At 45.6% G+C, this 27,785-nt stretch overlaps 2 protein-coding genes across 3 annotated transcripts; both read right to left on the reverse strand.

The window, feature by feature from the left end:
• Positions 1-62: 62 nt before the first annotated feature.
• On the reverse strand, positions 63-6,711 carry LOC133339750 (uncharacterized). 2 transcript variants are annotated; one of them, XM_061547922.1, is made up of 3 exons: positions 6,365-6,711; positions 5,218-5,368; positions 63-3,495 (listed from the first exon to the last, which is right to left on the reverse strand). In XM_061547922.1, the coding sequence occupies exons 1-3, from the start codon at positions 6,500-6,502 to the stop codon at positions 2,507-2,509; spliced, it is 1,278 nt and encodes a 425-aa protein (XP_061403906.1). In that variant the 5' UTR covers positions 6,503-6,711; the 3' UTR covers positions 63-2,506. The 2 variants fall into 2 exon arrangements, with proteins under 2 accessions (XP_061403906.1, XP_061403910.1); XM_061547926.1 differs by having other exon boundaries at positions 64-3,495; positions 6,377-6,711.
• A 2,671-nt stretch (positions 6,712-9,382) lies between these two features.
• On the reverse strand, positions 9,383-26,618 carry CENPT (centromere protein T). The gene is made up of 14 exons (XM_061547850.1): positions 26,274-26,618; positions 25,999-26,138; positions 23,315-23,408; positions 21,977-22,067; positions 21,324-21,457; positions 20,264-20,297; positions 19,015-19,148; positions 17,955-17,988; positions 16,869-17,047; positions 15,799-16,449; positions 15,102-15,189; positions 14,616-14,777; positions 12,414-12,518; positions 9,383-11,336 (listed from the first exon to the last, which is right to left on the reverse strand). The coding sequence occupies exons 2-14, from the start codon at positions 26,131-26,133 to the stop codon at positions 11,204-11,206; spliced, it is 1,974 nt and encodes a 657-aa protein (XP_061403834.1). The 5' UTR covers positions 26,134-26,138; positions 26,274-26,618; the 3' UTR covers positions 9,383-11,203.
• Between the last annotated feature and the right edge of the window lie 1,167 nt (positions 26,619-27,785).

Below are 27,785 nucleotides of genomic sequence, written 5' to 3' on the forward strand. Positions count from 1 at the left end.
ATGCCAAACCTGGCTCACTCATCTCTCAAAATAAACATGCACAAATATGTTTACTATGCAGTTATTTTCCACACAATAAAACACACAAATACTCTTAATTATATACCTAGATGAGACATGGAGTTTGTATAAAATGCAGGCCAATATTTCCATAATCGAATATATGTTCCGACTGTTCTCACAGGTGGTACGGACTATAAACATGTAACAGTTTAAAATGTACTCGACATATACACAAACAAGCCAACAAGACTCGGACGTTTTCCATCACGGTTAAAACATGTTGCTGTCCTCCTCAGTTGCTTATCTGACCGCACGCTTGACTCACAATCGGAAGGTTCAAACGGAAGTGAGAGGCCTACTAAGGCCAGCTACTCACTGGGGTAAATACATCACTATGAAATCCATCACCTCGTGGAGAGGCTGGCACCTGCCAGAAGTGTAATGTTCACACAATGGCTCAGGGCCATCGACATGGGACTGCTCGCTTGAGGAGACATTCACCGAGCGTATTATAATTTCATACACGGCCGCTCGACTTGGTCTCCACGAATCCAAAAAAAAGGAATGTGGACGTTTTCTACATGTCGTGTGCTGCTGTGTGTCATTCGCTTCTCTTTAAAAGCACTCCAGATGGAGAAGGCAGAGGTATCCAGCCTGGATGCATCTGCCTTATCTGCACCGCTGCATGGCAAACACGGCCCTTGTGCGATGCTTTAAGTATTTACATACGTCCAGTTTTCTATGTAGTCTTCCTGCACTCACCAGGTCACCGTCAGGTACGCGTGCAATCGTCGTGTTCACAAACTGAAGAATCCGTGGCGTTGGGAGGGGTGCGCTACAGCGGTGCGATTCATCCACCACATAGGCTCTAAGCTTCTTAATGCAACGAGTCTTGACAATGTGACGAAACAAAAGTTCAAGAGCCAAATGTACCGAGTGATTTTGCGTTGACGTTTGGACACAAAGTTCACACATTTCGGAAAACTGGTCATAAGCAATATATGGAATGCCATACAAAGCGTTGTGGGGAAATATTTTTACGGGTACTAAATATAATAATTTTACACAGCTGTATAAATCATAATAAACATCAATTGTAAAAAATAACATGGCAACAACACCAAATGTATGGCTGTCTTAACTTTTTTCAGCCAAATAAATTCATTAGCTCTGTCCATCTGTCTGTAACAGTGGCAGGCAGGGGGGGCACAATTACTCTTAAAAACAAAACAAACTGGACAGTTTCCAAAGCGGCACAAACAGGACTCGCTCTGTGTCCCAGCCCTGCCACGTGCTTCGATGTGGGATGCACCTGGACTGATGGGGCGAATTCATACTTCTGAACACGCATGTTGTGAAGTGTTACATGATCCATGCAAAATGTTTTTTGTTAAAGTTGCATTAAACTGCCCTACAAAGGTAATCAGTTTACTTAAATGGTAATAAGAATGCAAATTCTAATTTGGAGTCTCTTTTTAAGAATTGCTAAGGAATGCAAATTACTTTATAAACACTTGTTATAAAAAGCAAAGTAGAGGCAAGGTTAGATGTAAGGTTCTTTGAAAAATAAAGCTGCTATGCAAGCAGCGAAACTCCTTGCCTCCAGGCTCATAGCTGCTCTGTCACGACTATCTCCGTGGCCTCGGTGCTCCCTGATGGCTTGTACACGATGTCATTCGTGAATTTTTCCAGCATGGTTTTGGTAACGGTAAAGTTGCTACAGTCCTCTTGCCGCCATGCCAGTCCACACCTCACTTGGATAATGGCTTCCATGGTGGAGGTCTGCATTCTGTTCTGCTGCTTTGATTTGACTTTATTGACAACGGAAAATTCTCTCTCCATTGCCACGTTGGAGAAAGGCAGACTGAGTACGGCCAAGGCCAAACTGGATATGTTGACAAACATCTTTTCTCCGACTGCATTCTCTGCATTGTAGACCTCGGCCCAAAACTTCACGGTTTCTGTTTGCTGACTCCAATCTTTCATCGGCAGGAGTCTCCACTCAAGTTCCGTGTCATCCACACGATTCACAATCGAGGAGAACCGTGTCGCGAGAGGCACAATGGACTCTTTGAGCTCACAGCAACTGTATCTTGGAGTCAACCAATCCAGAAATTGCAATGTTTCCACATTTTCAGGCAAACAAATTCTCACTTGTGTGAGGAGTTCACACAGAAAGATCATGCAATGCTGTGTGACTTCTTCAGTCTTCCCTTTGCCAATGGCTGTCACGGCACTTGGCATGATGTAATTCTCAAAGTTCAGCGACAGCGCTTCTATTGGCGAGAGCTCGGCCAGCTGCTGAGGAGCGACGAGCTTCTTCAAAAGACCGTAGTGATAGTCTACAAGGTCAGAATTCAGCTGTGACACTTCCGTATTCTCCATTTGAAACAATTTGTTGATGCGATGGAGATCCATAAGCTCGTGCTTCAAGAACACAAGGTACTGCTTGTTGTAGGAGTCTGTATACAATCGATGCAGCTGTTCTGCAAGAAAGCATCGCTCAGTTGATTTTAGCCATTTCAAATATTTTGCTCAGCGTGTCCCAATGACTAACAATGTGGGACACTGCCTCGTATGTGCCAAGCCACCTCACATTCCCCGTTTGGGTCATTTTCAGAGGGTTTTCTCCAGAATTCAGCGACTTAAACAGATCTTTGTGCTCCAGTTGATGTTTTTTATTGTGGAAAAACCAATTGTAAGTTTCCCTCACCAAGTATTCGAGATGATTTGGCAGTGCTTCCGATGCCTTGCTTCCTGCTAGATGGAGAGATCGGCAAATGCATCTGAACACCACAACATGCTCCACAGACTCCTTTAGGATCATGGAAATAGACTTCTCACATCCAACATCCATGCTCGCACCATCAACACCAACCCCAATGAGCCGCTCGATTGGCAATTCATCCTCCTGCAGACAATCCATGATGGTCTTACAGATATCCTCTGCACTGCTCGACTTCATTGTGAGAAGCCTGTAAAATGTTGTTATAATCAGTTCCTGCTTCGTGCTGTAATATTTAATGAGTAAACACAAGCAGTTTTCACAACTGATATCGGTTCGCTCATCAATGATGAGGCTGTAATATGCGGCGGACGAGCATATATCTTCGACCAGTTCCTTGTGGAGCGAGGGAGCGAGCACGTTGGTGATCAGCCTTGTGCACTTTGTCCGGTGTAGCTTCAGAGACTTGAGGGTGTCGGACTGTGGGTCGAGTTTTGAGATCATGTCTGCCAAATGGTCACAGCTCTGCAGGGAGTAATGCTCAGCTGTGAATGCTGAAATGCGAAGCTCGGCATCTTTCACATCGCTCAGCGTTGAATAGGTAGCCAACTGAGCAATTACACCTGAATAACTTATACTGCTTTGGCATCTTTGATGCTTCTTGGTTTTGCAATGATCCATCAGGTCCTTTTTTCGAGCGTGCAGCGTCACGTTGCATATCCTGCACCCAGCCATGAACTTGTTTCCTGGAACTGGAGACAGCCATCCTGTCGGAACAAAACAGCATGAATACAGTTAGCTACCGAGTCAGATTTGCTTGCACAAATGCTGAACTGTCATTTATCAAGGACCATCTCGATTAGATATGGGTCCTATCAATCCTGACTAATGATAATAAACTGAATGTAGGTAACTGGTCCAGTTTTCTTGAGTTGAATGAATGCTCCTGAAATTACACACTCCCAGAAGGCCATGTGGCTGATGGGATGTATAAAGAATTGTAAAATGTTTTAAAGAGAGACAGCTATGTGAAGTACATTGTCCACTTATTGATTTTGTTACTTGTATTCTCCAAAATGGCACCAATGATTGTCTCACATCTTGGGAGTTGTTAAAACTGCCAGCTGAACACTGCTAAAACTGAAGGCCTTCTCTATCAGCCCAAATCCACAATCAGTTTAGACTCCAGTTTGAACCTGCGCAGCCTGAACTTTAGACGTTACACTGGCAAAGTGCGAGCGCTAAGCTTCACAGTCTACGTCGCCCCCTGAGCTCTCTTCTTCTGACAGGATATACAGAACCTCTTAATTCATTGCACCAAATATGATTGAGACTCTGGATGACATCAACGCACCACCACCAGTTTTACAACAAGCATCATCTCCAACTGGCACAGGACACGAGAGAGTGGGTGGCCAACACCACGCCCACCCACCTTAGCTCTCCCTATTACTGTTTACAAACCACACCAAGGTATTAGTTTAAGGCTGAGTCGACCTTGGAGAGGCCCAGGGCTGGTTTAGATAATAGTCACTGGTGTTGGCAGTGAGCGGAAAACTAAACTCTGGTTGCTTGGTTCGTATCACAGCACGCTAACCGCTATACTACTTCTCCCACATCTCACAACTACCATCTCCAATTCCACCACAATCATCATCACCAGTTTTACCAGCACTAACCATATCCACGACCATTCTCCAAAGCTATTCTATCCTGGCCTATAGCAATATCTTCAGGAGCTAAATATCAATGTCAAGGTCTGCTAGCTGCAATGAGGGCTTCAGGACAGTCTGTGTAATTTTGGTATTCCACTAATTAAAGGAAGCATAGACTACAGAGGTTTATTATATGGATCATAATTTGGGCTGCATGACCACATTCACACTGTGACTTGTCATTAATTCTCCATTTATGAAGGTGTTCACATACGGCCTGTTGATGTTCTTCGAGGACATCTGTAAAAAAAGAGTTGTTGACTTAAAGCTTTCGTGACTGCAGGAATTAATATGCTTTGGGTCTTTCTGTAAAGTTACGTAGATAGGTTCAAAGAAAATAATAAAAACCAAAAACTACCGACGTTTCATTCGCAACACAAGCGGTCGCCTTCAGGAAGACGACCGCTTGTTTTTGTTATTTTCTTTGAACCTATCTACGTGACTTTACCGAAAGACCCAAAGAATAAGAGTTGCGTAGTTAATCAGATTCTTCAAGTATAAAGATTATGATTCTGAAAGTCAAAGGCAGGAGTTGCAATGTTTGGGTCTCCAATTAGGAGGTGTTTATTCCGGACGTCCACATTGTTCCAATCTGTTCACAATAATTATTCTGGATCTGGGATCTGGACGTGAGTGTACGGCCCAGGTACATTGTTGACGTCTTGATCGATGGGTAGGTGGTCGTCGTTGTCAACAAAATGTGTAAACTCCAAAAGCTGTTCCCCCCCAGGGTAAACTCTCCCAGAGACGATCCTATCCTAGGGCTCCACGCACCTTTGAGTGCCGGAACGCGCTCCCACGCCGCCGTGTACTTCTGCTTGTACTGCGTCTTCTGCTTGCTCGGCACCACCACGACTGTGGCAGTAACAGCAGGGTCGGAAGCAGGGTCGGCAGCAGGGGCATCTTCCACTTCGACTTCCATCAGCTACGGGAGACGAGGTAGACACGGAGGAACAGAGAGGGAAATAAAGAGGGGAGGGGAGCGGGAGAGAGACATAAGCTTCTGGGCAACAAGTGCAGCTCCAGACGTCACAAACCACGCGCTTCATCGTCCCAGTGTTCGTTCCTCAGTTATTCCTGTAAGCTACACTCACCCGTGTGTTTGATGCGTGTATGTACAGATGTGTATGTGCCCATGTGCGTCTGTGTGGCTGGTGCTCACATCTCGACTTTGTTGACTTTCAAGACCAATATTACCATCTAAATTGCCTTGCTGTGATTGTCACACCTGATGATGATTGCTTGTGCTGCAATTGAAACGTCGTGATTTAATTTAGTTGTATTCATTAATTTTATTTTTACCTACGTGACTTTACCGAAAAAACCAGAGTCTGAATACTTGCAGTCACGAAAGCTTCAAATCTAGAATTAATCTCTGGTCCGTTTTCAACATTATGGGTCTCATCAGCAGTCAGATTTGTCAAACAAATCCTGATCGATTACCAAATGTGTATCTCTGTGTATGTATCTGTCTGTATGGGCATTTTTCTACGTCTCTGTGCATCTCTCTGCCTGTGTGTATCTGTGTGTACTGAACAGGGCGACGAACCGGGCGACCTGAGTTCAATTCCCTCTCACGGCCAACACCAGTGACGATTATCTGAACCGGTCATGAGCCTTCTCCTAGATCGACTCAGCCTCAAATTCGTACCTGATGCGGTGTATAAACATCGAGACAAAGGCAGCCAGGGCTTGGTGTTGGCCACCCAGCCCCTCGTGTGCCTTAATAGGTGCTCGCCTAACAGCACTTGCCCCCACGTCAGGTAACATGGGAGAACTTTGTACTGTACACCACACGTGTGTATCGCGCTGTGCACAGTATCTCTCTGTGCGTGTATGTCTCTCCGTATCTCTCCATTCCTGCCATCTCTCTGGATGTATCTACACATCTACATGTTCCTCTGACCCTCTGTGTACCTACACCGTGTCTCACCATCCCCGTTGTTTCGATGCGGCCGTCTGGTTCCAGCGGAGGAGACGACGGCGGCGGTGGAGGAGAGGCGGGAGACTGGCACGGCGAGCCTTTCATGGCGAGGCTCGAAGTGCCGACGTGGATCATTGCGAGTCTCTTCACCGAGGGCGAGAGACTCGCCCCACGAGAGTCGATCGCCGAAGAGGCCGAGTCGCCCCGCGAGTCGCCCCGCAAGTCTTCGCGTCTCTCTCGTCTCGCCCCGAGGCACTGACCCCGCGGCGCGGCCTAGGCCAGGCTCCACTCAGCGGAGCGCGCGCGCGCGAGTCGCCGCGTCACGTGGGCATCCACGCAACCCCTCCCGGGCATCCACGCAACCCCTCCCACCCACCCACGCAACCCCTCCCACCCACCCACGCAACCCCTCCCACCCACCCACGCAACCCCTCCCACCCACCCACGCAACCCCTCCCACCCACGCAACCCCTCCCACCCACCCACCACCCCACCCCCACGCAACCCCTCCCACCCACCCACGCAACCCCTCCCACCCACCCACGCAACCCCTCCCACCCACCCACGCAAACCCCTCCCACCCACCCACGCAACCCCTCCCACCCACCCACGCAACCCCTCCCACCCACCCACGCAACCCCTCCCACCCACCCACGCAACCCCTTCCCACCCACCCACGCAACCCCTCCCACCCACCCACGCAACCCCTCCCACCCACCCACGCAACCCCTCCCACCCACCCACGCAACCCCTCCCACCCACCCACGCAACCCCTCCCACCCACCCACGCAACCCCTCCCACCCACCCACGCAACCCCTCCCACCCACGCAACCAACGAACCCACCCCCTTCCTACCACACCAACCCCATCCACCCCCTCAACCCCATCCACTCCAACCGCAACCCCCTCAACCACACCCTCCCCCATAACCCCACCCACCCCCTCCCCCATAACCCCACCCACCCCTCCCCATAACCCCACCCCACCCCCTCCCCCTCAAACCCCACCCACCCCCTCCCCCTCAACCCACCCACCCCCTCCCCCTCAACCCCACCCACCCCCTCCCCCTCAACCCACCCACCCCCTCCCCCTAACCCACCCACCCCCTCCCCCTCACCCCACCCACCCCCTCCCCCTCAACCCCACCCACCCCCTCCCCCTCAACCCCACCCACCCCCTCCCCCTCACACCCCACCCACACCCTCCCCCTCAACCCCACCCACACCCTCCCCCTCAACCCCCACCACCCCCCTCAACCCCACCCCCACCCTCCCCCATAACCCCCACCCACCCCCTCCCCCTCAACCCCACCCACACCCTCCCCCTCAACCCCACCCACCCCTCTCAACCCCACCCACCCCTCCCCCTCAACCCCACCCATAACCCCACCCACACCCTCCCCGATAACCCACACCCCCTCAACCCCACCCCAACCCACACCCCCTCAACACCCCCCAACCCATCATGAGGCCTCCTTTGCCAGAAGCAAAATATAATAGGTTTTTTAAAACCCTTTTTTCTGGCAACAAAACTGACACCTTTTTTCAAGGAATCATGTTTGCATTAACCACAATACCTGCGGTCAGAATGCTAACAAAAAACAACTCTGATAATGCATGCATTGTCCTTGAAATTGATTGGTCCACACCAGCGACAGCTTTCTTAGAGCCCAGTCTCACATGGTGTTGGAGCAGATGACGCCAAAAGGCGCACAACTCAAAGACAATGCACTATCAGAGTATGAGGGCTCGCGGGGTAAGCATTAACATAATGAGGCCTCCTTTGCCAGTAGCAAAATATAAGTTTTTTTTACCCTTTTTTCTGGCAACAAAATTGACCTTTTTTCAAGAAATCATGTTTGCATTAACCACAATACCTGCGGTCAACCCCTCAACACCCCCAACCCTCCCCCAATACCCCCCAACCCACCCCCCAAAACCCCCTCCCAAGACTCCTACCCACGCCCCAACCTCACCCCCACCACCCGGGGACCGCAGTGAAATTCTCACGATTTACATTGACAGTTCACTCTCGAGCAAGGGACCGCGTCGCTCTCCGGTGATGCACGTGGTAGTTGAACCGGCATTGGCTGCTTGTTTTGACTTTTGTAACGACCGAGGCAACGTACCACTTACGGCCTCACATTTCAAGGACGTGTGAACGGAGAGTCGGGAAGTCAAGAGGAGGCTTGAAATAGTTGTGTCCGAATAAAGGCTCTTAATAAAGCAAGAAGAACGTGCGTTGGCGTCACTACACCACGAAACCGGAGTTCCCGGAGAAAACCAACGCGTCCGCCGGGGTGTGCAGCCATCTCCTGGCAAGCCATGGTGTTGCGACCTCGACGACCACGGATTGGGAGAGCTAAACACGTCTTGTGATCGATCCCCTCGCCTCCACGGTGGTGCTGGGGCGCATAGCCACAACATCATCTCCCTAACACATTGGAAGCGATCCATAATCTGGATTTCCCGTGGAAATAAGTTGACGCTGTTACGGCCCTTTCCAATGTCTTGCCGCAAAATAAAATGTTGGACGCGCTCCAACGGCCCACACGGCCTTCCACGTTTTTTCTCTCCAGCAGATTTGATTAAAAACCAGTAAAGTGGATTCGGTGTCTCATCAACAGCATTGTGCAACGAATTCTGTTGGGTTTAAGATCAAGATGAAGTTGATTGTGGCCAGTCACCAATTGCGCATACAGCAGGAGAGGGAAAACTATCAATGGGAGCGATTAGGGCCAAATCAATAGCACTCGATGCGGGGGGAATGCAAGAATCGTTTCGCCTCAATACCACCAACCACATCTACATTAAATTCAGACAAAATGTACTTTTTAAAACATTAAATTAAGCCAGAAATATATTTCAAAATGTACTTTTTGTACATTAAATTCAGCCAAAAATACATGTAAAAACGAAATAGAATTTTAAATGTACTTTTTTACATTGTCTTAACATTCCAAAGAATAAACTTCTACACAACTGTTAAATGATAACACAATTCAAACAATGTGGTCTGTAATGACATTAAATTGGTATATTATATACACCTTTTATTACACTGAAGAGTGACACTTTTTTTATTACACGCTTTTCTTTAACTCACTGTTGTATTCTTGTAACTTAATTTTAACCCACTTCCCAATGTCGTATCGACTGCAAACTTGGTATACTTACGTCATACTGGTGACAATACTAAATTCTATAATTCACATTACGTTGTTTCGGCTTGGGTCTAATTGTCGACGCTCAACTGACGTTGGCTGTAAATCACCACACTCACTTACGTTATGGCAAGCCTCGGGGCCACCTCCTGGAGTCGTGGAGTTCTGCCATTACTCGTACGGTACATTTAATTAAAGTGTTTTTTTAAACGGTATTTTTAAATATCAATTATTGTTGCATTATTTAGATAATACATAACGGTTTGTGTTAAACACTTCGTTCTGCGTAACTGTTGAAAATAAAATCGGGGTTCTGGCGGAGAGTAGAGAGGCGTGGCGCAATCAATGGCTTTGGCCACGTCTCGTTGATTTTTATTAAACGCGACAACTTTATTCCTCGTCTTCAACAGTTACACATTGCTGAGCCACTGCAATCAACCACGGCCAAAGTGTGGACACGACACTGGCTATCGAGCCTGAGACCCAACCGACAGACTTGTCCCTTGCTTGGACAGCCCAACCTAAAGATCTGATTGTGTGTACAGCTCTTAAGGAATTGAATCTGCTTGGCCTTTGATAAAATATAAATGAATTTTGAGAAATGTTTACATTAAAACTTGGCCAGTTCGCTCAGTGGAATAAAGCGAGTAGCAGGAAAACATATCCTGGCTCCAAGGTCGATAAAATTAGTACCAGTGTGGGGAATGCAATTGTGGTCGCTCCTGCTATAGGAACGTGGACATTCCACCACTCGCTCAGGGCTGTAAATGGGAGATGAGCACGACACCTCCATGCTCATTTGAGCAGGAAGTCACCAACAGACAACGTACACCATGCCACTATTTTACAACTCACAGAATTTATGCTCCCTGTCCCCATCCACCAGAAATATTAAAATGTGTAGAAACCTATTTTAGTTGTGAACAACATTGCACCTCTGATTAGCACGGTTGACTATGGACGGTCCGAAAAAAGTGCATCATATATCCATAAACCGACAAATATCCTCAGCTTGCCCATGTTCCGTCTTCTCTCCCAAACACAATCGCACGACAATGACACGGCAAGGGAATATTCCTGTGATAGGTGGCGAGTTAACAGTAGTTAAGGGGTATACATACACTTGAGATAGTGCACAAAATATTTTGAAAGCTGACAAGTATTTTCGAATCATATTTACTGCTATTGCAATGAAAAACAGCCAAAATAACGCTTATATATAATACTATAATAAACTGTGCTCAGTATGAGTAATTGTAAAGCATATTTAAAGAACAGCACTGAATGGTGTAATGGCTAGTACGCTGGACTTGCAATGCAGGGTCGCCAACTCAATGTCATATCCCGCCACGGCAGTTGAAACAATGAGTGCATTTACCAAATCCCGCCCGCCTGTCCACCTAGCAGAATGCGTTCACAAGCTAGCCGATCAGCAGATCGTGTGCAAAGGAATATAGCGTGGGACTCTCCTACCTTGTCCGACACGTTTGGTCTGTGTGGAAGAGTAGGCCAAATACCCTCTAGAATTCGCTTTCGTGGAGGCCCAAAAATTGCCGGGTTACAGCTGAAACTTCCTCTCGCAAACCAAAATGAGGCTGGTTAAGACAATGCGTGAGTGTGTGTTGTGCTAGCATTGGGTAGTGTTTCCCGCACATGCAGCGTTCTCGATGTTCTATTTGTCTGTCATGGGCAGCGGTGGCAGGACCTTGCCCAGGACAATGTCCAGCAACTCCACACGCTTCTCCATGGGGAGATACTCGCGAACCAGGGCTACGAGAGGCATCGTGTCCGTCACATAACGCTGCCTGCACAGACGCGCACACAGACACAACATGAGGAAAGGGCACCCCAAGGGTTCCACAATAACAGCAGCATTTTTCATCCAAGTTATAATTATCTGACCAGGCAGTTCATTAGGGGTTGAGCAAGCGACTCTTAATCGGAAGGCTACGAGTTCAAATCCTGGTTGGGGGTTGATGCAGTCCATCGCCCCTCTCGATTGGGAAGTCAACAGCGATAAGACTTGCCCCTGCCATAGTAATGTGGAATTTCTACCACTAGAGCTGTAAACAGGAGATAAGCACCACCTCAATGCACATCTCAGCAGGAATTCACTGAGACTAAAACCACTTCGTGTTTTGTCAATGTACTGTTGGATGAAGGCCTCCTCTCGCCATATCATGGGTATTGACCATACTTTACCACGCTAACCTCTGCACCACCACTCTTTCCCAAAAGGAATCCAAATACAGACCTGGTATCAGAGAATGTCTTTACATTATCGATTGTGAATCCTATATAGTTGAACACTGTGGGAGATTTTGATTGATTACGATTCAAGTTTGGATTTACTCAGCTGAGGTCTGGATTTAATTCAAGACTCGGCCTACCAGAATGATCGTTTCATCTCATCCACACATCACACAGAAGGTCAAAACACTTCTCCTCTGCTTCTTCCCTAGCACTGCTCCACTTTTAAATTCCGCTCTATTCTCTTTCCCAAGCCCTTATAATCATACTTAATTAAACAAATGTTTTCTCTCATCTACTACAACTGACTCTTATCTATTTTTGACAGTGGTATTTGTTACCAGCCATTTAACATGTTGGGTCTTTGGGTCTGCGCTCAGCACACGTTTTTAAAAATAGTATCGCCTCTGATAAAGTTGCAAAACAGCTTTGACAATTTGGTTTTTAAGTCTCTACGCTTGAGAGTTCACTGTCATGGCTCATTTTGTAACATTTAACAATCGAAAAAAACATACTTCAATATTACACTGGCTTTTACTGGGTTAATTCTTGAAATCAAATAAAAAAAATAAACATTCATTTAACATAGTTGTAAACTTTAACAGCCCATTTGGTGGCATCCCTGCCCTCACCTCTTCATCAGCAGCTCCACATCTGCGATTGTAATCGTTTTCCTCCCAGCATGGGATGCAAATGCATCCAGGTCATCCAACATCTGTTCAAATAACAGTGGCAGTCTGCCGTACAAACACACGCATGTCAAGATCTTGGCAAGCTAGAAAAAGGATTGCAAATAAATGAATAGATTTTCAATCAAGACCTTTATAACCATAACACGATCATATATTATTACATAGTTTTCTGTTGAACTAGGATCCATATATCAAAGGGTGCTTGGCGAAAACAATCTGGCAATTCACCAGCATTGAATGTTCATGCCGACCTGCCTGTCGATGAAACAATGAATGTTGAAACTGGTCCAGAGAATAATTGTGTTGAATGCTGCTGAAATTATGAACTTCCCAGAAGAATTTGTGGATAATGGGATGTGTAACAAATATTAGATTTTTTTCTGTGGAAGAACAGAAATGCAAAGGAGGCATAATTGTCCCATTATTACCAGGCCAGGGCCCATTAAAGGAAAATGAAAGTCAACGGAGACAAAAGTTAAAATAAAACCTACATCAAAATAGTATAAAAGTGAAAGACATCCAAAACTATTTTTTATTTTACTAGGTAAGGCCGACTGAGCTCCATAGCTATTTCTTTTTCATCAACACAACCTGGCCACAAATGATAGCTCATTGAAATAGCTTTTGTGGAAATGTATAGCAGCCAAATACTCTTAATACGTGTCTCTAAATGGAGGGGAAAACCGGAAGAGATCTGGAGAAAAATCCACGCAACCACAGGGAGAATATGCAAACTCCAAATATACAGGTGTCAGGGTCGGGATTGAACCCACGACCTCCTGTATACCAGGCAAGGTAGTTAACATCCCACCACCGTGGCACCCCCGAACAGCATTACACCAGAATAAGGACAAAACAGGACATGAAAAATCATGAAGCATTATTTTTCATGTCTTCACAGAAGATTCTGGCTCTACTCTTTGGTTCTTTCGGTAAAGTCACGGAGAAAGAAAATAAATTAAATAATAGAATACAACGTTTCGATTGCAACACAAGCAATCGTCATCAGGTAGAACTAAATTTGAGAGAGACAAAACACAGACACACACAAGCAGATTGAGGCAACACAGAGACACAGAGAGAGACACAACATAGACACATAAAGACCCAATGCCTCTGTGTCGAGGCCTTAATACAAAACCCAAAAATGTATCGGCATTCAAAACATAAAACAATGTACATTCATACTGTTAAAAGAAACATTTTAAAGGCTTACTGAAGACTGAGGCAGCATAGTTTCTAAACGTAAGACACGATATTGTACATTACGAGGTGCCAAATGGATGTACCAACATTGATATTTCTTATGGCATAAACACTGACGCACATCCGAGTTGTCGGCGTTTTTGGCCCATGGTCTAAGCAGATGAGGTACAACCCCTTATCAGTGCCTACCTTATTACAGACCAATTCAGACCTTATTGGTCACCCCGTGCCTTTATAAATATCAACGTTCATCCTACAAAGTCCCATCATAAGGGAAAAACACAAACAAAAGGACATTTGTTTTGATCCGTATTGAAACGGCTGTATGCCATATGAACCTGAAAACTAAATTTCCCTGTACAAGAATACGGGTAAACCGTATGGGTTGACAGGTATGGAATTAACTGGTGGCTAGGCATTGGAGGACACATTCAGAGACAGCCGCGGGGTAGAGCTCTACAAAACAGCTGCGGGCACAGAGAAACACTGCTCAGCTAGGACGGTCTTCTTCGTGTCACCCAACTTTTATGGTGATGTACATGTCGGCACCAATACACGTGTCCCAGTGCTTTATCCCTGATCTCTTCACTGTGATCTCTATGGTCAGACACCGTCCTCCCTTTACAGATGGTGTTCAACTGCCACACTGCAGGTTACAACACTTCTCTTTCTGATTCTTATTTTGCAGTGCTCCACTTTTGAATTCCCTCCCAATGTCTCTTTTACCAGGCTTTTATAAGACCATTAATCAATTAAAGAAACATTAACACTCATCTATTACAGCTATGATAGTGCTGTTTGTTACGAACCACTTGACATTCTGGACCTTTGGGCTATGCTCTACAACTGTGTTTAAAACTGTAAATAAACGTATTTATTGGAGTTGGGCAAAATATCAAACACATTTTTTCAGTTCACATTAACGACACAGCATACCTATTTTCAATGGCCAAAAGGGCATCTCTGTTCAGCCGGCAGGGCACAAATCTCTGGCAGATATTCTTGATCTCCTTCATCGGTATCTTCAACACTTTCTCTGTCTTGCCTCTTTTTGAAGTAGCTTTGTTTATCTTCAGCGCGGCCTTCTGCTTGCCTTTACTGCAAGAGATAAAACAAGCATATGGCTACACATAACATCAAGATGAACTATGTAGTAGTATATGGCTATTATGTGGAAGATTATGAATCTGTACCAACATCAGCCCAAACTACTCCGGACTGCTAATCCGCAATAGGTGAAATTATCAGTGTAACATTGGATTCAGATTAATGATTTGTTTTGACCACGTGATGATCTGGACAAATACTATCTGGATTGGTTAACATAACCTGAGGAATGCCCAACTCACTGTGCAACATTGGTAAACATTCAAAACACACCAATATTTGTTAAGCTTTAAAATAAGGACATACTTTACTTACGAAAGTTTGTCTTTCGCGAAGAAAGCAGGAGTGTTCAGAGTTGGCGAGGGCTTGCTGCTCGCCTTCAGTTCATGCAATTTTAACTCTCCTGTTCAAGGACATGCAGCAACAAACTCCTTTGTAAATTTTCGTGAGATATACTTCAGTTCTTACTATTAATGCTTCAATGTAACAAAGTCAACATTTGACATTTCCAAGATTAAAACTATTTCCCAAATAATAAGAGCCTTAAACTCATCAATAAACAAGCACCATTTGCTTCACAATGGAAGTTAAAGATCCCCTGACATAATTCAAAACAAGATCCAAACATTACTCAATTTGGATTGCACAAAAGCAATCATCGCTCTGTGCTGGATTATTGTTGGGAGCACCGGCTCATCACCGCGTGGCTGCTGCTGCATTCCTGCTTGTCTGTGGTTTCTCCTAGTGCCTCTGTGTCGTTCTCTCTCTCTTTGAGAGTGAGTGAATACTGTAATCTTTAAAAGTTGAAATTATTAGTCCGGCTAGCCGAGATTTTACTGTACAAGTTAACATTTTTAACATATAAAATATATCATATCCCAGTCCTACACAATACGGAGCACTTGTTTTTATATTTGCTGTGCTCATGCACCACGAATATCCCTTGTTAAACAGCTGGGCAACTGGCTAAACGGGCTCATCTGTGTAGCAAATGAAATGAACTTTGCATTACCTTCCTCATCGTTACTACTGCCGTAATCTTCCTCCTCTTCTTCTTCTTCATAAGGTGACGTTGCCAAATTGTGGCTAAGTCCACGATCCAAGGCATCTCCAACAGGGCCAGCTTGGTCACCGTCTGACTCAGGTTTTGACTCCCCCTCCTCCTCGTCATCCATCAAGTCTTCACCAACTGGAGATGTGTGGCTGAGGTGTGGAATAGACATGGGATCTACTAACTCGGCAGATAGCATTTCTGCTTCCTCCATGGGGTTCAATCCAGATATTTCTTCAGACATCTCGTCTCTTTCACTCATCATCTCCAGTTCCTCTGCCCCTGTGACATCTCCATCGCTGTCCTGCAGGCCACTCTGTATTGCAGATACTTTTGGGGTGCTAATGTGTGGTGATGGGTGAATGTCAATAACTGGACTAAGGTAACCCGACATAGTCACTTCTGCAGGAACACCGTTTTCTTCCATATCGTCACTATGCTCGTCTTCTGCCCTTCCCGACACTTCCATATGACCATCTAGTGTCTTTGCCGCCATTTTCCCGACTCCCGGCGTGGATCGGTCTCTCAGTTTGCGCTTGCTACTACTCCTTTCTGAGAAATGTGAGGTGTGTTCCCCGATGGACAGTTCAGAAACCCCTCCAGGCATCAAGTCTACGGAGAAACACAACAGGACATTGACAATATGAAACACACAAAAGCCATCCTTGATTTTGGCAACACCAGTCAAGTCAGAGTCAATGCACATTGAGGCGGTGCTCAGTGTGTTTACAGCCCTGAGCCAGCTGGTGAAAATTCCACATTTCTATGGTGGTTGCGGGTCTTTCAAAAGAACCAAATTTGAACTTGCAACCTTCATATTGTGAGCCGCACGCTCTACGGCCGTGCCATTTGGCCGGTAATGTGCAATGGGGCTTAAACGCCCAGTGGATACACTTGCTGCCGCCATGGGTATGTGCGAACTCCAACCACAGGCTCTGGGCTGTACACAGGAGACAAGCACCGCCTCAATGCCCACTTGAGCAGGAAATCACATTGTCCTTGTTAGCATGGAGAAAGCGGCTTCTTCTGACCTGTGGTGTGCGCAGGTCGGGGCTCCTCAGCCTCCTCTCTCAAGTGTTGTCGGAGATGCTGCGAAAAAGCCTCCTTGTTGACCCTTTGCGTTGGTGCCCTCGTGTGGCTGCGTCGTATCCTCACCCCCGTCGCATCGTCACCCTCCTCCTCGGAGTCGAGTGGAGTGTTCAGGTTTAAGCTGCCATCGGTCAAAACAAACTGTGCAAGTTACACGCAATTCAATAGTTATGTAGCAATGTGGCGCAGTGGTAACAGTTGTGCGTAACAGCAACAAGGCCCTGGATTCGATTCCCGACTCAGGTGGCTTTCTGTGTGGCGTTTGTATGTTCTCCCCCTGTTCCGCATGGGTTTCCTCTGGGTTCACTTGTTACCTCCCTTAAATAAAAAACAATGCAGCTGGTATTGGCCAAGCATCCCAATGTTGAATAATTACCAGCTCATTACTCAATTCAGACTGCGCACAGTAACATTGCCATCTACTGAAAGTCTTGAAACTCAGCGAAGCTCTCCTGGGTAACCAAGAATAACAACGAAATAAAATAAAATTCCAAGTACCTTATTATTTTTTACAGCAGTTGCTTGATGTAAAGTATTCGCACCGTCTGTGTTAGCCTATTACTATGTTTTTGGTCTGTGATAGAGAAACCTTTCCTAATCCGGCTTGCTCGTGTGGTTGGTTGCTGCCACTATACGTTCCGTTATCGGGAGCGGGTGCAGTACTGTACTCGGGTGACATGGTCTAGTTTGTGGATACTGGTGAGAAATCTTGTAGCTGCATTTTGGATCATTGGGATTTGGAGATGAGGGATTTGGAGAGGCCAGAGAGCAGCGTTGAAATAGTTGAAAAGCCTAATTCCAAATATGCTTAAAATGTAAGGAGATGCAGATAATGTTACATTTTGTTTCATTCCATGAGTAAAGGGCAATTAAGCGTATAACCTGTATAGGGACTTCTGACACAATGATTCGGTAAATAAAGATCTGACTTAGTTAGACCTGTTACAATCATTCGGGTAGGATCTAGAGGATACACACCTGAAGATGGAAACATATGAATGAAATGCACTGCGTACAGATTACATTACCTGTTCATGGCAGATCGTTCCAATGCAGGTAGGTCTGCAAAAACATTTCACATTACAATATTTAATGACGGATATTGTACCGTTACCTAATTAATGCCTCAATGGGGTACAGGAGCAACCCTGCAATTGCTTGCTCAAGCCACTGTTGGCAGTAGGGCTTCTGGTAAAGGGAGCTCTAGAGGGTATTTTGGTCTACTCTTCCATGTTGACAAACCGTGCTGGAAGAGGTGGGCGTACCCACACTTTACCCCACCAGACACGCCCCGCTATTTGACAAAATGTGGCGTGCCCATTTATCCTGGTTCATAGTAGTAGGGAGAGTTAAAAAACACTTGCATCACGTGTCAACTGGCGACTTCTGGATTGCAAGTCCAGTGTGCTACCCATTATATACTTTTAATTAATTAAGCAGACACTAAGTGGTGCACCTTTCCTGCACATAACTCTTCATCATTATTAAAATGCTGCACATCTCAGGTTTACAATACACCTTACTAATTTCTGTTTTAAAGCAGTTACACATTACTGCACTAAACCCAAGCGCACCCCGAGTCCATGTATAATATAGCCTAAGACTTGAGGCCCAGTGCCCTGGCCTTCACTCTTGAATAATGATACTTGGAATAAAAACATATCAAGGCATTTTCAAGAATTAAGGGCTCGTAAGAAAATATGAGGGAAATATCGAACATCAAATTGTTATTTACACATTAAGGCGAGTGTGTGCATATCACATCCTCGTGGCCATGTGCATAAACCCATGCAACCGTGTTATATATAGCCATAGCATTGTCATATCCAGCTAAATCCTGGTCGGGGGTTGACTCAGTCCATCATCCTTCCAGGGTCGATAAATTTAGTGCCGAATATGTGCAGAAGCCTTAGGAAATATGTTCCCCTGCAATAGGCATGAAGAATTTCCACCACTGGCTGAGAGCTGTAACATTAGATGAGCAGCAATGGTGATTTCAAAAAGTACTGAAGATGTGCAGTTCCCTGCATTGCCCAAACGTGCTCGTGTGATTGCTGCCTGCAGAGAAGCACTAAAGTGGGAACCTGCCTCTGCCATCCATGGCTTGCTGGACTTTCTGGGTGAATGTCTGCATGTCGACCGGCGTCTTCATGGAGCGATGGTGCCGCTGCTTCAGTCTCCCGCTCTCATTCTCGTCCGTCGGTGTGGTCAACTCGAACAGACTGCACCCAACAGCACCACAACAACGATAGATTTACAACTCAAAAGTTGGTACATTTCTCACATTTATGGACACCATCTCTGTACCATTTACATTAATCAGAACAAGGTTAATCAACTTTGGATTAACCTAATACATAAGATTGCCACAGTCAATATTAGGATTCATAATTAACTTTTGTTGTATAACCCTCTACCAACCAACATAACCACACACATCAAATTGTGATATGTACAAATGCAGATTATTAAATTGAGCTAAAAAAATAATTTGTGCATTAAATGCTTGTACAATGACAATTACATTTGTTTGTCCATATCAGGTAGTGGAGGGTCTTACAACAAGTTTGGTCAGATCATTGTGTTCAACCCAAAATGTAAGTGTGAACCATGGATTCAATTTACCTCCCTTAAGTAAAAAACAATGCGACTGGTATTGGCCAAGCATCCCAATGTTGAATAATTATCAGCTTATTACTCAATTCAGACTGCGCACAGTAACATTGCCATCTACTGAAAAAGTCTTGAAATTCAGCGAGGCTCTCCTGGGTAATCAAGAATAACAATGAAATAAAATTAAATTCCAAGTACCTTATTATTTTTTACAGCAGTTGCTTGATGTAAAGTATTCGCACCGTCTGTGTTAGCCTATTACTATGTTTTTGGTCTGTGGTAGAGAAACCTTTCCTAATCCGGCTTGCTCGTGTGGTTGGTTGCTGCCACTGTACGTTCCGTTATCGGGGGCAGGTGCAGTACTGTACTCGGGTGACATGGTCTAGTTTGTGGATACTGGTGAGAAATCTTGCAGCTGCATTTTGGATCATTGGGATTTGGAGATGAGGGATTTGGAGAGGCCAGAGAGCAGCGTTGAAATAGTTGAAAAGCCTAATTCCAAATATGCCTAAAATGTAAGGGGATGCAGATAATGTTACATTTTGTTTTATTCCATGAGTAAAGGGCAATTAAGCGTATAACCTGTATAGGGGCTTCTGACACAATGATTCGGTAAATAAAGATCTTAGTTAGACCTGTTACAATCATTCGGGTAGGATCTAGAGGATACACACCTGAAGATGGAAACATATGAATGAAATGCACTGCATACAGATTACATTACCTGTTCATGGCAGATCGTTCCAATGCAGGTAGGTCTGTAAAAACATTTCACATTACAATATTTAATGACGGATATTGTACCGTTACCTAATTAATGCCTCAATGGGGTACAGGAGCAACCCTGCAATTGCTTGCTCAAGCCACTGTTGGCAGTAGGGCTTCTGGTAAAGGGAGCTCTAGAGGGTATTTTGGTCTACTCTTCCATGTTGACAAACCGTGCTGGAAGAGGTGGGCGTACCCACACTTTACCCCACCAGACACGCCCCGCTGTTTGACAAAATGTGGCGTGCCCATTTATCCTGGTTCATAGTAGTAGGGAGAGTTAAAAAACACTTGCATCACGTGTCAACTGGCGACTTCTGGATTGCAAGTCCAGTGTGCTACCCATTATATACTTTTAATTAATTAAGCAGACACTAAGTGGTGCACCTTTCCTGCACATAACTCTTCATCATTATTAAAATGCTGCACATCTCAGGTTTACAATACAACTTACTAATTTCTGTTTTAAAGCAGTTACACATTACTGCACTAAACCCAAGTGCACCCCGAGTCCATGTATAATATAGCCTAAGACTTGAGGCCCAGTGCCCTGGCCTTCACTCTTGAATAATGATACTTGGAATAAAAACATATCAAGGCATTTTCAAGAATTAAGGGCTCGTAAGAAAATATGAGGGAAATATCGAACATCAAATTGTTATTTACACATTAAGGCGAGTGTGTGCATATCACATCCTCGTGGCCATGTGCATAAACCCATGCAACCGTGTTATATATAGCCACAGCATTGTCATATCCAGCTAAATCCTGGTCGGGGGTTGATTCAGCCTATCATCCTTCCAGGGTCGATAAATTTAGTGCCGAATATGTGCAGAAGCCTTAGGAAATATTTTCCCCTGCAATAGGCATGAGGAATTTCCACCACTGGCTGAGAGCTGTAACATTAGATGAGCAGCAATGGTGATTTCAAAAAGTACTGAAGATGTGCAGTTCCCTGCATTGCCCAAACGTGCTCGTGTGATTGCTGCCTGCAGGGAAGCACTAAAGTGGGAACCTGCCTCTGCCATCCATGGCTTGCTGGACTTTCTGGGTGAATGTCTGCATGTCGACCGGCGTCTTCATGGAGCGATGGTGCCGCTGCTTCAGTCTCCCGCTCTCATTCTCGTCCGTCGGTGTGGTCAACTCGAACAGACTGCACCCAACAGCACCACAACAACGATAGATTTACAACTCAAAAGTTGGTACATTTCTCACATTTATGGACACCATCTCTGTACCATTTACATTAATCAGAACAAGGTTAATCAACTTTGGATTAACCTAATACATAAGATTGCCACAGTCAATATTAGGATTCATAATTAACTTTTGTTGTATAACCCTCTACCAACCAACATAACCACACGCATTAAATTGTGATATGTACAAATGCAGATTATTAAATTGAGCTAAAACAATAATTTGTGCATTAAATGCTTGTACAATGACAATTACATTTGTTTGTCCATATCAGGTAGTGGAGGGTCTTACAACAAGTTTGGTCAGATCATTGTGTTCAACCCAAAATTTAAGTGTGAACCATGGATTCAATTTAGCAATAAGTACTCGATATAAAATCACGTGTTTTTAAATCCAGCGTTGACATTAGTGCCAATTGATTTGCGCCAGACGCAATGACAGACATATTTAAAATAAAATTTAATGTACTGACCTGCTTGCTTCAGATGTCCTGTAAGTCCCCGCGTCATCCTTCACATGTTCAGGCATGGGCTTAAACACCTCCACAGGGCTAACCTCCGTGGCTGTGGGCAACATGAAAAGAAACCCAGGGACCATATTGCCTGTGGTTCAAAACACTTCACCATTGTCATGCTTACTACTTACTGCCTTATTGGAGAAAAACATATAGCAAGCTGACATCGTCAGCAATGTCCTTTCTTCAGAATACTTGATGTGTTGAGTTATAAAGTAGTATTAATAAGGGGTGAATTTTGTTTCAGCCTGTGATTGAGAAAACCCAGTTTGCCACTCACTAATAATAAATATTGACTGTGGGGCACTCGCCATGCAACTCACATCACGTGATCTGCTAATTGTCACTGCTAATTTGTGTCATATCTCTCCAACGTGGTCCTCTGTGGCCACACCACTCTTCAAACATCTCAGATTCCTTGGACTGGCTCGGAGCCTCAGGTGTTAATAGTGAACCTCAAGAATCCTAAAGGAAACTACATCCATACAGGGGCCTTGCCTCAGATTAAAACATCTGATTGAGATCCCAACGGACTGCTGTAATACATTGAGAGGTGTGCTTGAGTAAGGCGTGACATGCAGTCTGATTTCATTTCAGACTGTGCCTGCTCATATCTACAATTTGCACGGATAGCTCAGCTGCTGATGGGACAATGGGAGATCGAGAGGTTGGGGTTTGCTCTAATAGATTTAGGTTTTACACCATTGGAACCTCATTTTCCAGAAGAAAAAATATGAGAATAGTTTTTTTACCATTTTATCTGCCAACAAAACTGATACCAATCAACTTCAAGGACAGTGCATACATTATTAGTTGTTTTTTTGTTTGCATTACGACTACAGGTATTGTGGTCTATGCAAACATGACTCCTTGTAAAAAAGGTGTCAGTTTTGTTGCCAGATAAAAGGGTAAAATAAAACTAATTATCATATTTTTTCTTCTGGCAAATGAGGTTCCAATGGTGTAAATGCTTACCCCGAGCTCTCATACTCTGATGGTGGCGTTGTCTTTGAGTTGTGCGCCTTTTGGCGTCATCTGGTCCAATACCAAGTGAGACTAGGCTCTAAGGAACGCTGTCTCGGGTATGGACCAATCAACTTCAAGGACAGTGCATACATTATCAGAGTTATGTTTTTTGTTTGCATTACGACTACAGGTATTGTGGTCTATGCAAACATGACTTATTGTAAAAAAAAGGTGTCAGTTTTGTTGCCAGATAAAAGGGTAAAAAAACAATTATCAGATTTAGGTTTTATTATTGAACAACTGTGGTGGTGCCTCAGGCCGTTTTCTTACCTGTGTTGTGGATCTTTTTCAACAGGGTGTAAGGACTCATGTCTGGAGTGCTTGCATTTTTCGGAAGCTTTGTAGATAATGTGGGCGATGCACTCTGCAACATTGTGGTACAGTATGTTACAGTTGAACACTGTGCATGAACAGCTTCAGCCGTCCCTAACTAGAAATATCCCTCACCGTCAATCAATAACATAATATACATCATATCGTCAGGTTGATGATCCAGCAGTCACTAATTCACTCCAGTCACTTTCTCACTTCATTCCCATTCATCCAACCATGTTAAGGACTCGTTCTATCAGACCGTTTCGTTTCATTCACACCGTGTTCAACCACTACACTGCAAGACACAATGCTTATTTCTGCGTCTTCCCCTGCACTGCTCCACGTTATTTTCCCAAGCTTATAACTTTTCTCAATTCGAGAAACGTGTTACCGTTTATCTATTACAACTGTTACAATTCTAATTCGTAACAGGATATATTGGTCAAGTCGGGTAATGATCTGACCAATAGGTCATAAACCGTCCTCCACCTGACATGGGCAAATAAACTTGTTACGTGTGCAAGGGTTTTAACACAGCAAGAGTGCTGTTTGTTACTGGCCATTTCACGTTTTGGGCCTTTGGGCTTGTGCTCAGCAACGGTGTAAAAAAATACAACTCTACTATAAATCTGCTCTAAGGCTAAACCTATCTTTTACACCCAATTAAATCAACTTGGAATCTCATTCCCATCCAACTCGCCAATTGGTCTTCTCAAGTTTGTTCCAATTCCCAGAAACTCATGCGGGATGTGCAGAGTCCACAGGATTTGGCGCAGCAGCGAGGTCATTCCCTGCCGCAGGGCAGAGTTCTACCGAGGCCTCGCAGGGAACTGACTGCACGTGGCACCACTGGCAATGATACAACAAGTGCCTAAAAGCCAGCATCAGTTCGAATCATTTTCAGCAGTAATGATTTCTACAGTGACCAGCAACGACATCTTTACAACTGCTTTTCGTGTTTAGTCTTGTTGTCCTTCCCCCCACACCTTCGATGAACACAGTTAACAACGTATGGTGCGAAAGAAGTTCAACATGCATACAGCACAAACAAGAACTTAGTAATTCATAATGGTAAACAAATATACAATCAAAGATAGCAGCTTACACACTGAACTCGGCAACTCGCAATCACTCGCATGAGTGGTGGGCCAGCGATAGCGGATGAAGCTAAAGTACAGCATTCCTATTGCAGTTCACTGCTATAATGACCTATTACGTATACGACTGCTTTAGAAAGCGCTAATATCTAAACCGGAGTTTGCTTGTACCGTATGAAACCAATGCTGCCTGAAAAATAGCACTCCCAGAAGGCAGTGACTGGGAGGGACGGATATGGAATGGTGTGTTGTATGTATTGTTACTTATTCAACAACAAGGCTTTAATGCAGCACGTTGGCACAGTAGGGGGTATAGGGGGTGCATCTGCCAGTCATCTCAGTCGGCCAACCCATGGCACCACCTGGGTCTGTCCCGTGACCTCCTGCCAGCGAGCCTTCGACGGTGCACGTGGTAGCCTCAAAGTGCACCTGGCCTGGCACAGGCGCCGTGGTGGTGGGTATTGGGTCATTTATTCTCAATAACTACCCTCGCGATTCGTTACGTACATCAGCATGGCCATTATTAATAACCCTTGTTTGCACAGGAAAGCCTCACCGAGCCTAAAGAATAGTTGAAAGAGGGTTCCTGCCAAGTTTTCGCAGTAGGTCGCAGGTGGGAGCGATGGGGGAGCGATGTTTTTGCGATGCCTAATCCCAATAGAGTAATTTTTAAGGTATTTTTTTAGAATTTGGGATGTTAGGCCAATACAAGTTTGCGTTCTACGTGGAGGTGTTTTTATTATTACACGCTTTTTATTAACTCACTGTTGTTGTCGTATCCTCAAATCTTGTAACTCAATTTTAACCCACTTCCCAATGTGGTATCGACTGCAAACTTGGTATATTTATGTCATACTGATGACAAGACTATATTCTATCATTAAAAATCTATAACATATTTTAAAACATTATTTTTATTACACGCTTTTGATAATCTCAGTCTGTTGTCGTATCCTCAACTCTGTCTGTTGTCGTATCCCCAAATCTTGTAACTCAATTTTAACCCACTTCCCAATGTCGTATCGACTGCAAACTTGGTATGCGTATGTCATACTGATGACAATACTATATTCTATCATAATATATATTTTACATTCTTTTGAAATGTTATGTTTCGGCTTGGGTCTAATTGTTCATGCTCAACTGACGTTGGCTGTAATTGTCCACGGTCCCTTACGTTATGGCAAGCTTCAGGGCCACTTTCTGGAGTCGTGGAGTTCTGCCATTACTCGTACGGTACATTTCATTAAAGCGTGTTTTTAAAAAAAGAAATCTTAAATATTACTTATTATTACACGCTTTCATTTAACTCACTGTCTGTTGTTTAACTCACTGTCTGTTGTTGAATCCTTGCAGTCACGAAAGCTTCAAATCAAGACTTCAACTTGAACGTTGTGGCAAGCTTCGGGGCCACTTCCTGGAGTTCTGCCATTACCACTACATTTCATAAAATCGTGTTTTTTAAAAGCGTGTTGTTTAAAACACTACTTATTTCTCTCTCGGCCGACAGAGCAAGGGGGGAGGGAGGAGAGGGCATCTCACCGTGCCAGCTTGTGCCGAGAGGCGCTTCATGAAGTTCAGCTGAAGCAAGCGGATTCGTGCAGACTTCTCTTTGGAGGCGCTCAGACCAAGCGGCCTCCGCAGCGGCATCGCAGACGACACCGGAGTCTGCGCCATTGCTCCTGCGAAGGCAACAACAACAACAACAGCAGCAACAACAACAACAGCTGTTATCATCGCTGCTTGGCTCGTGGAACCAGGGCGGAGGAGCGACGCTCACCAACAAGAACACAGCAAAGGTAACGAGAGGCGGCTACCTGTGGCAGACGCACGTAGATCTGACGCCAGCTCCCCGCACGCAAACGGCCTCGACGTACACCTAGCCTGGCACCAACAAGCGCCGTGGTGAACCCGCCAACTGAGCGGCGAACTGTGTCTGTTGTCGTGGTTGGTGTGGTGTGGTGTAGTAGTTAATGTGTTATTTTTGTTGTGTTGTAATTATTGTGTTATAGTGTTCTTGTTATTGCGCTGTTCATTCCTTTCGCGCACCAACTTCGCTCGGCAGCGGTCTCCCGCGTTTTCTTGCCTTTTCATATCAACTCTCGCGAGAACTCAGCGCTCTGCCCGACCGCCGTTCCTATTGGCCGCTCCCAACAACTCTCGCGAGATTGGCTCGCGCACCAACGGCCGCGGAACCGCAACCCACCCACGTGACCCCCCCCCCCCCGCGATCCCCCCCCCCGCGTGACTCCCACCCCGCGACCCCCACCCCGCGACCCCACCCCGCGTGACCCCCACCCGCGATCCCCCCCCCGCGACCCCCCACCCCGCGTGACTCCCACCCACGCGACCCCCCCCCCGCCACCCCACACCCCGCGTGACCCCCACCCGCGACCCCCCCCCGCGACCCCCACCCGCGACCCCCCCCCGCGATCCCCCCGCCCGCGACCCCCCACCCCGCGTGACCCCCACCCGCGACCCCCTCCCCGCGGCCCCCCCCGCGACCCCCCCCCGCGACCCCCACCCCCCGCGACCCCACCCCGCGTGACCTCCACCCGCGACCCCCCCCCGCGATCCCCCCCCCGACCCCCCCCCGCGATCCCCCACCCCGCGTGACCCCCCCCCGCGACCCCCTCCCCGCGGCCACCGCGGAGGCTTGTAACCGTGAGCGCACCGCAGCATTATAATCACAAACTCTTTGGTTCTTTAAGTAAAGTCACGTAGGTATAAAATACATTCAATCACCACGTTTCGGGCGCAACACAAGCGTCCGTCATCAGGTGGGACAACCACGCTTGGTGTTGCGCCCGAAACGTCGTGATTTAATTTATGTTCTACCTACGTCACTTTACCGAAAGAACCAAAGAGTATCGATCCCTGCAGTCACGAAAACTTCAAATCAAGATTATAATCACCGTCAACTTTATTTGTTTTATATCGCATGTGCCTTCAATTTAAGAATCGCAGTGCGACGTCCGTGTGAAAATTGGACCCTTTGCATAGCTGTCAACCCACACGGTTTAGCCCCGTATTCTTCTTGTACAGGGAAATTGAGTTTTCAGGTCCATATGGCGCACAGGGCAACAACAAAAAATAAATGTCTATTTGTTTGTGTTTTTCCCTTGTGCTGGGACTTTGTAGGATGAACGTTGAGATTTATAAGGAGAACGGTAGAGACAATACGCAGGAGCTAGTAAAAGAGTCATTCGACTCAGCGTGGCTTACTGAGTATAGAAACTCTTGTCCAGTTTTGACATGGAGAGCCTCATTACCAGCCATTGAAATATTTCACCTGGAAAAATTCCTTGGGATGGATCATATTTGCAAGG

The sequence above is a fragment of the Lethenteron reissneri genome, chromosome 9 (genome assembly GCF_015708825.2).
Source record: "Lethenteron reissneri isolate LAM-NWPU_2019-01 chromosome 9, ASM1570882v1, whole genome shotgun sequence".
NCBI classification, from domain to species: Eukaryota; Metazoa; Chordata; class Hyperoartia; order Petromyzontiformes; family Petromyzontidae; genus Lethenteron; species Lethenteron reissneri.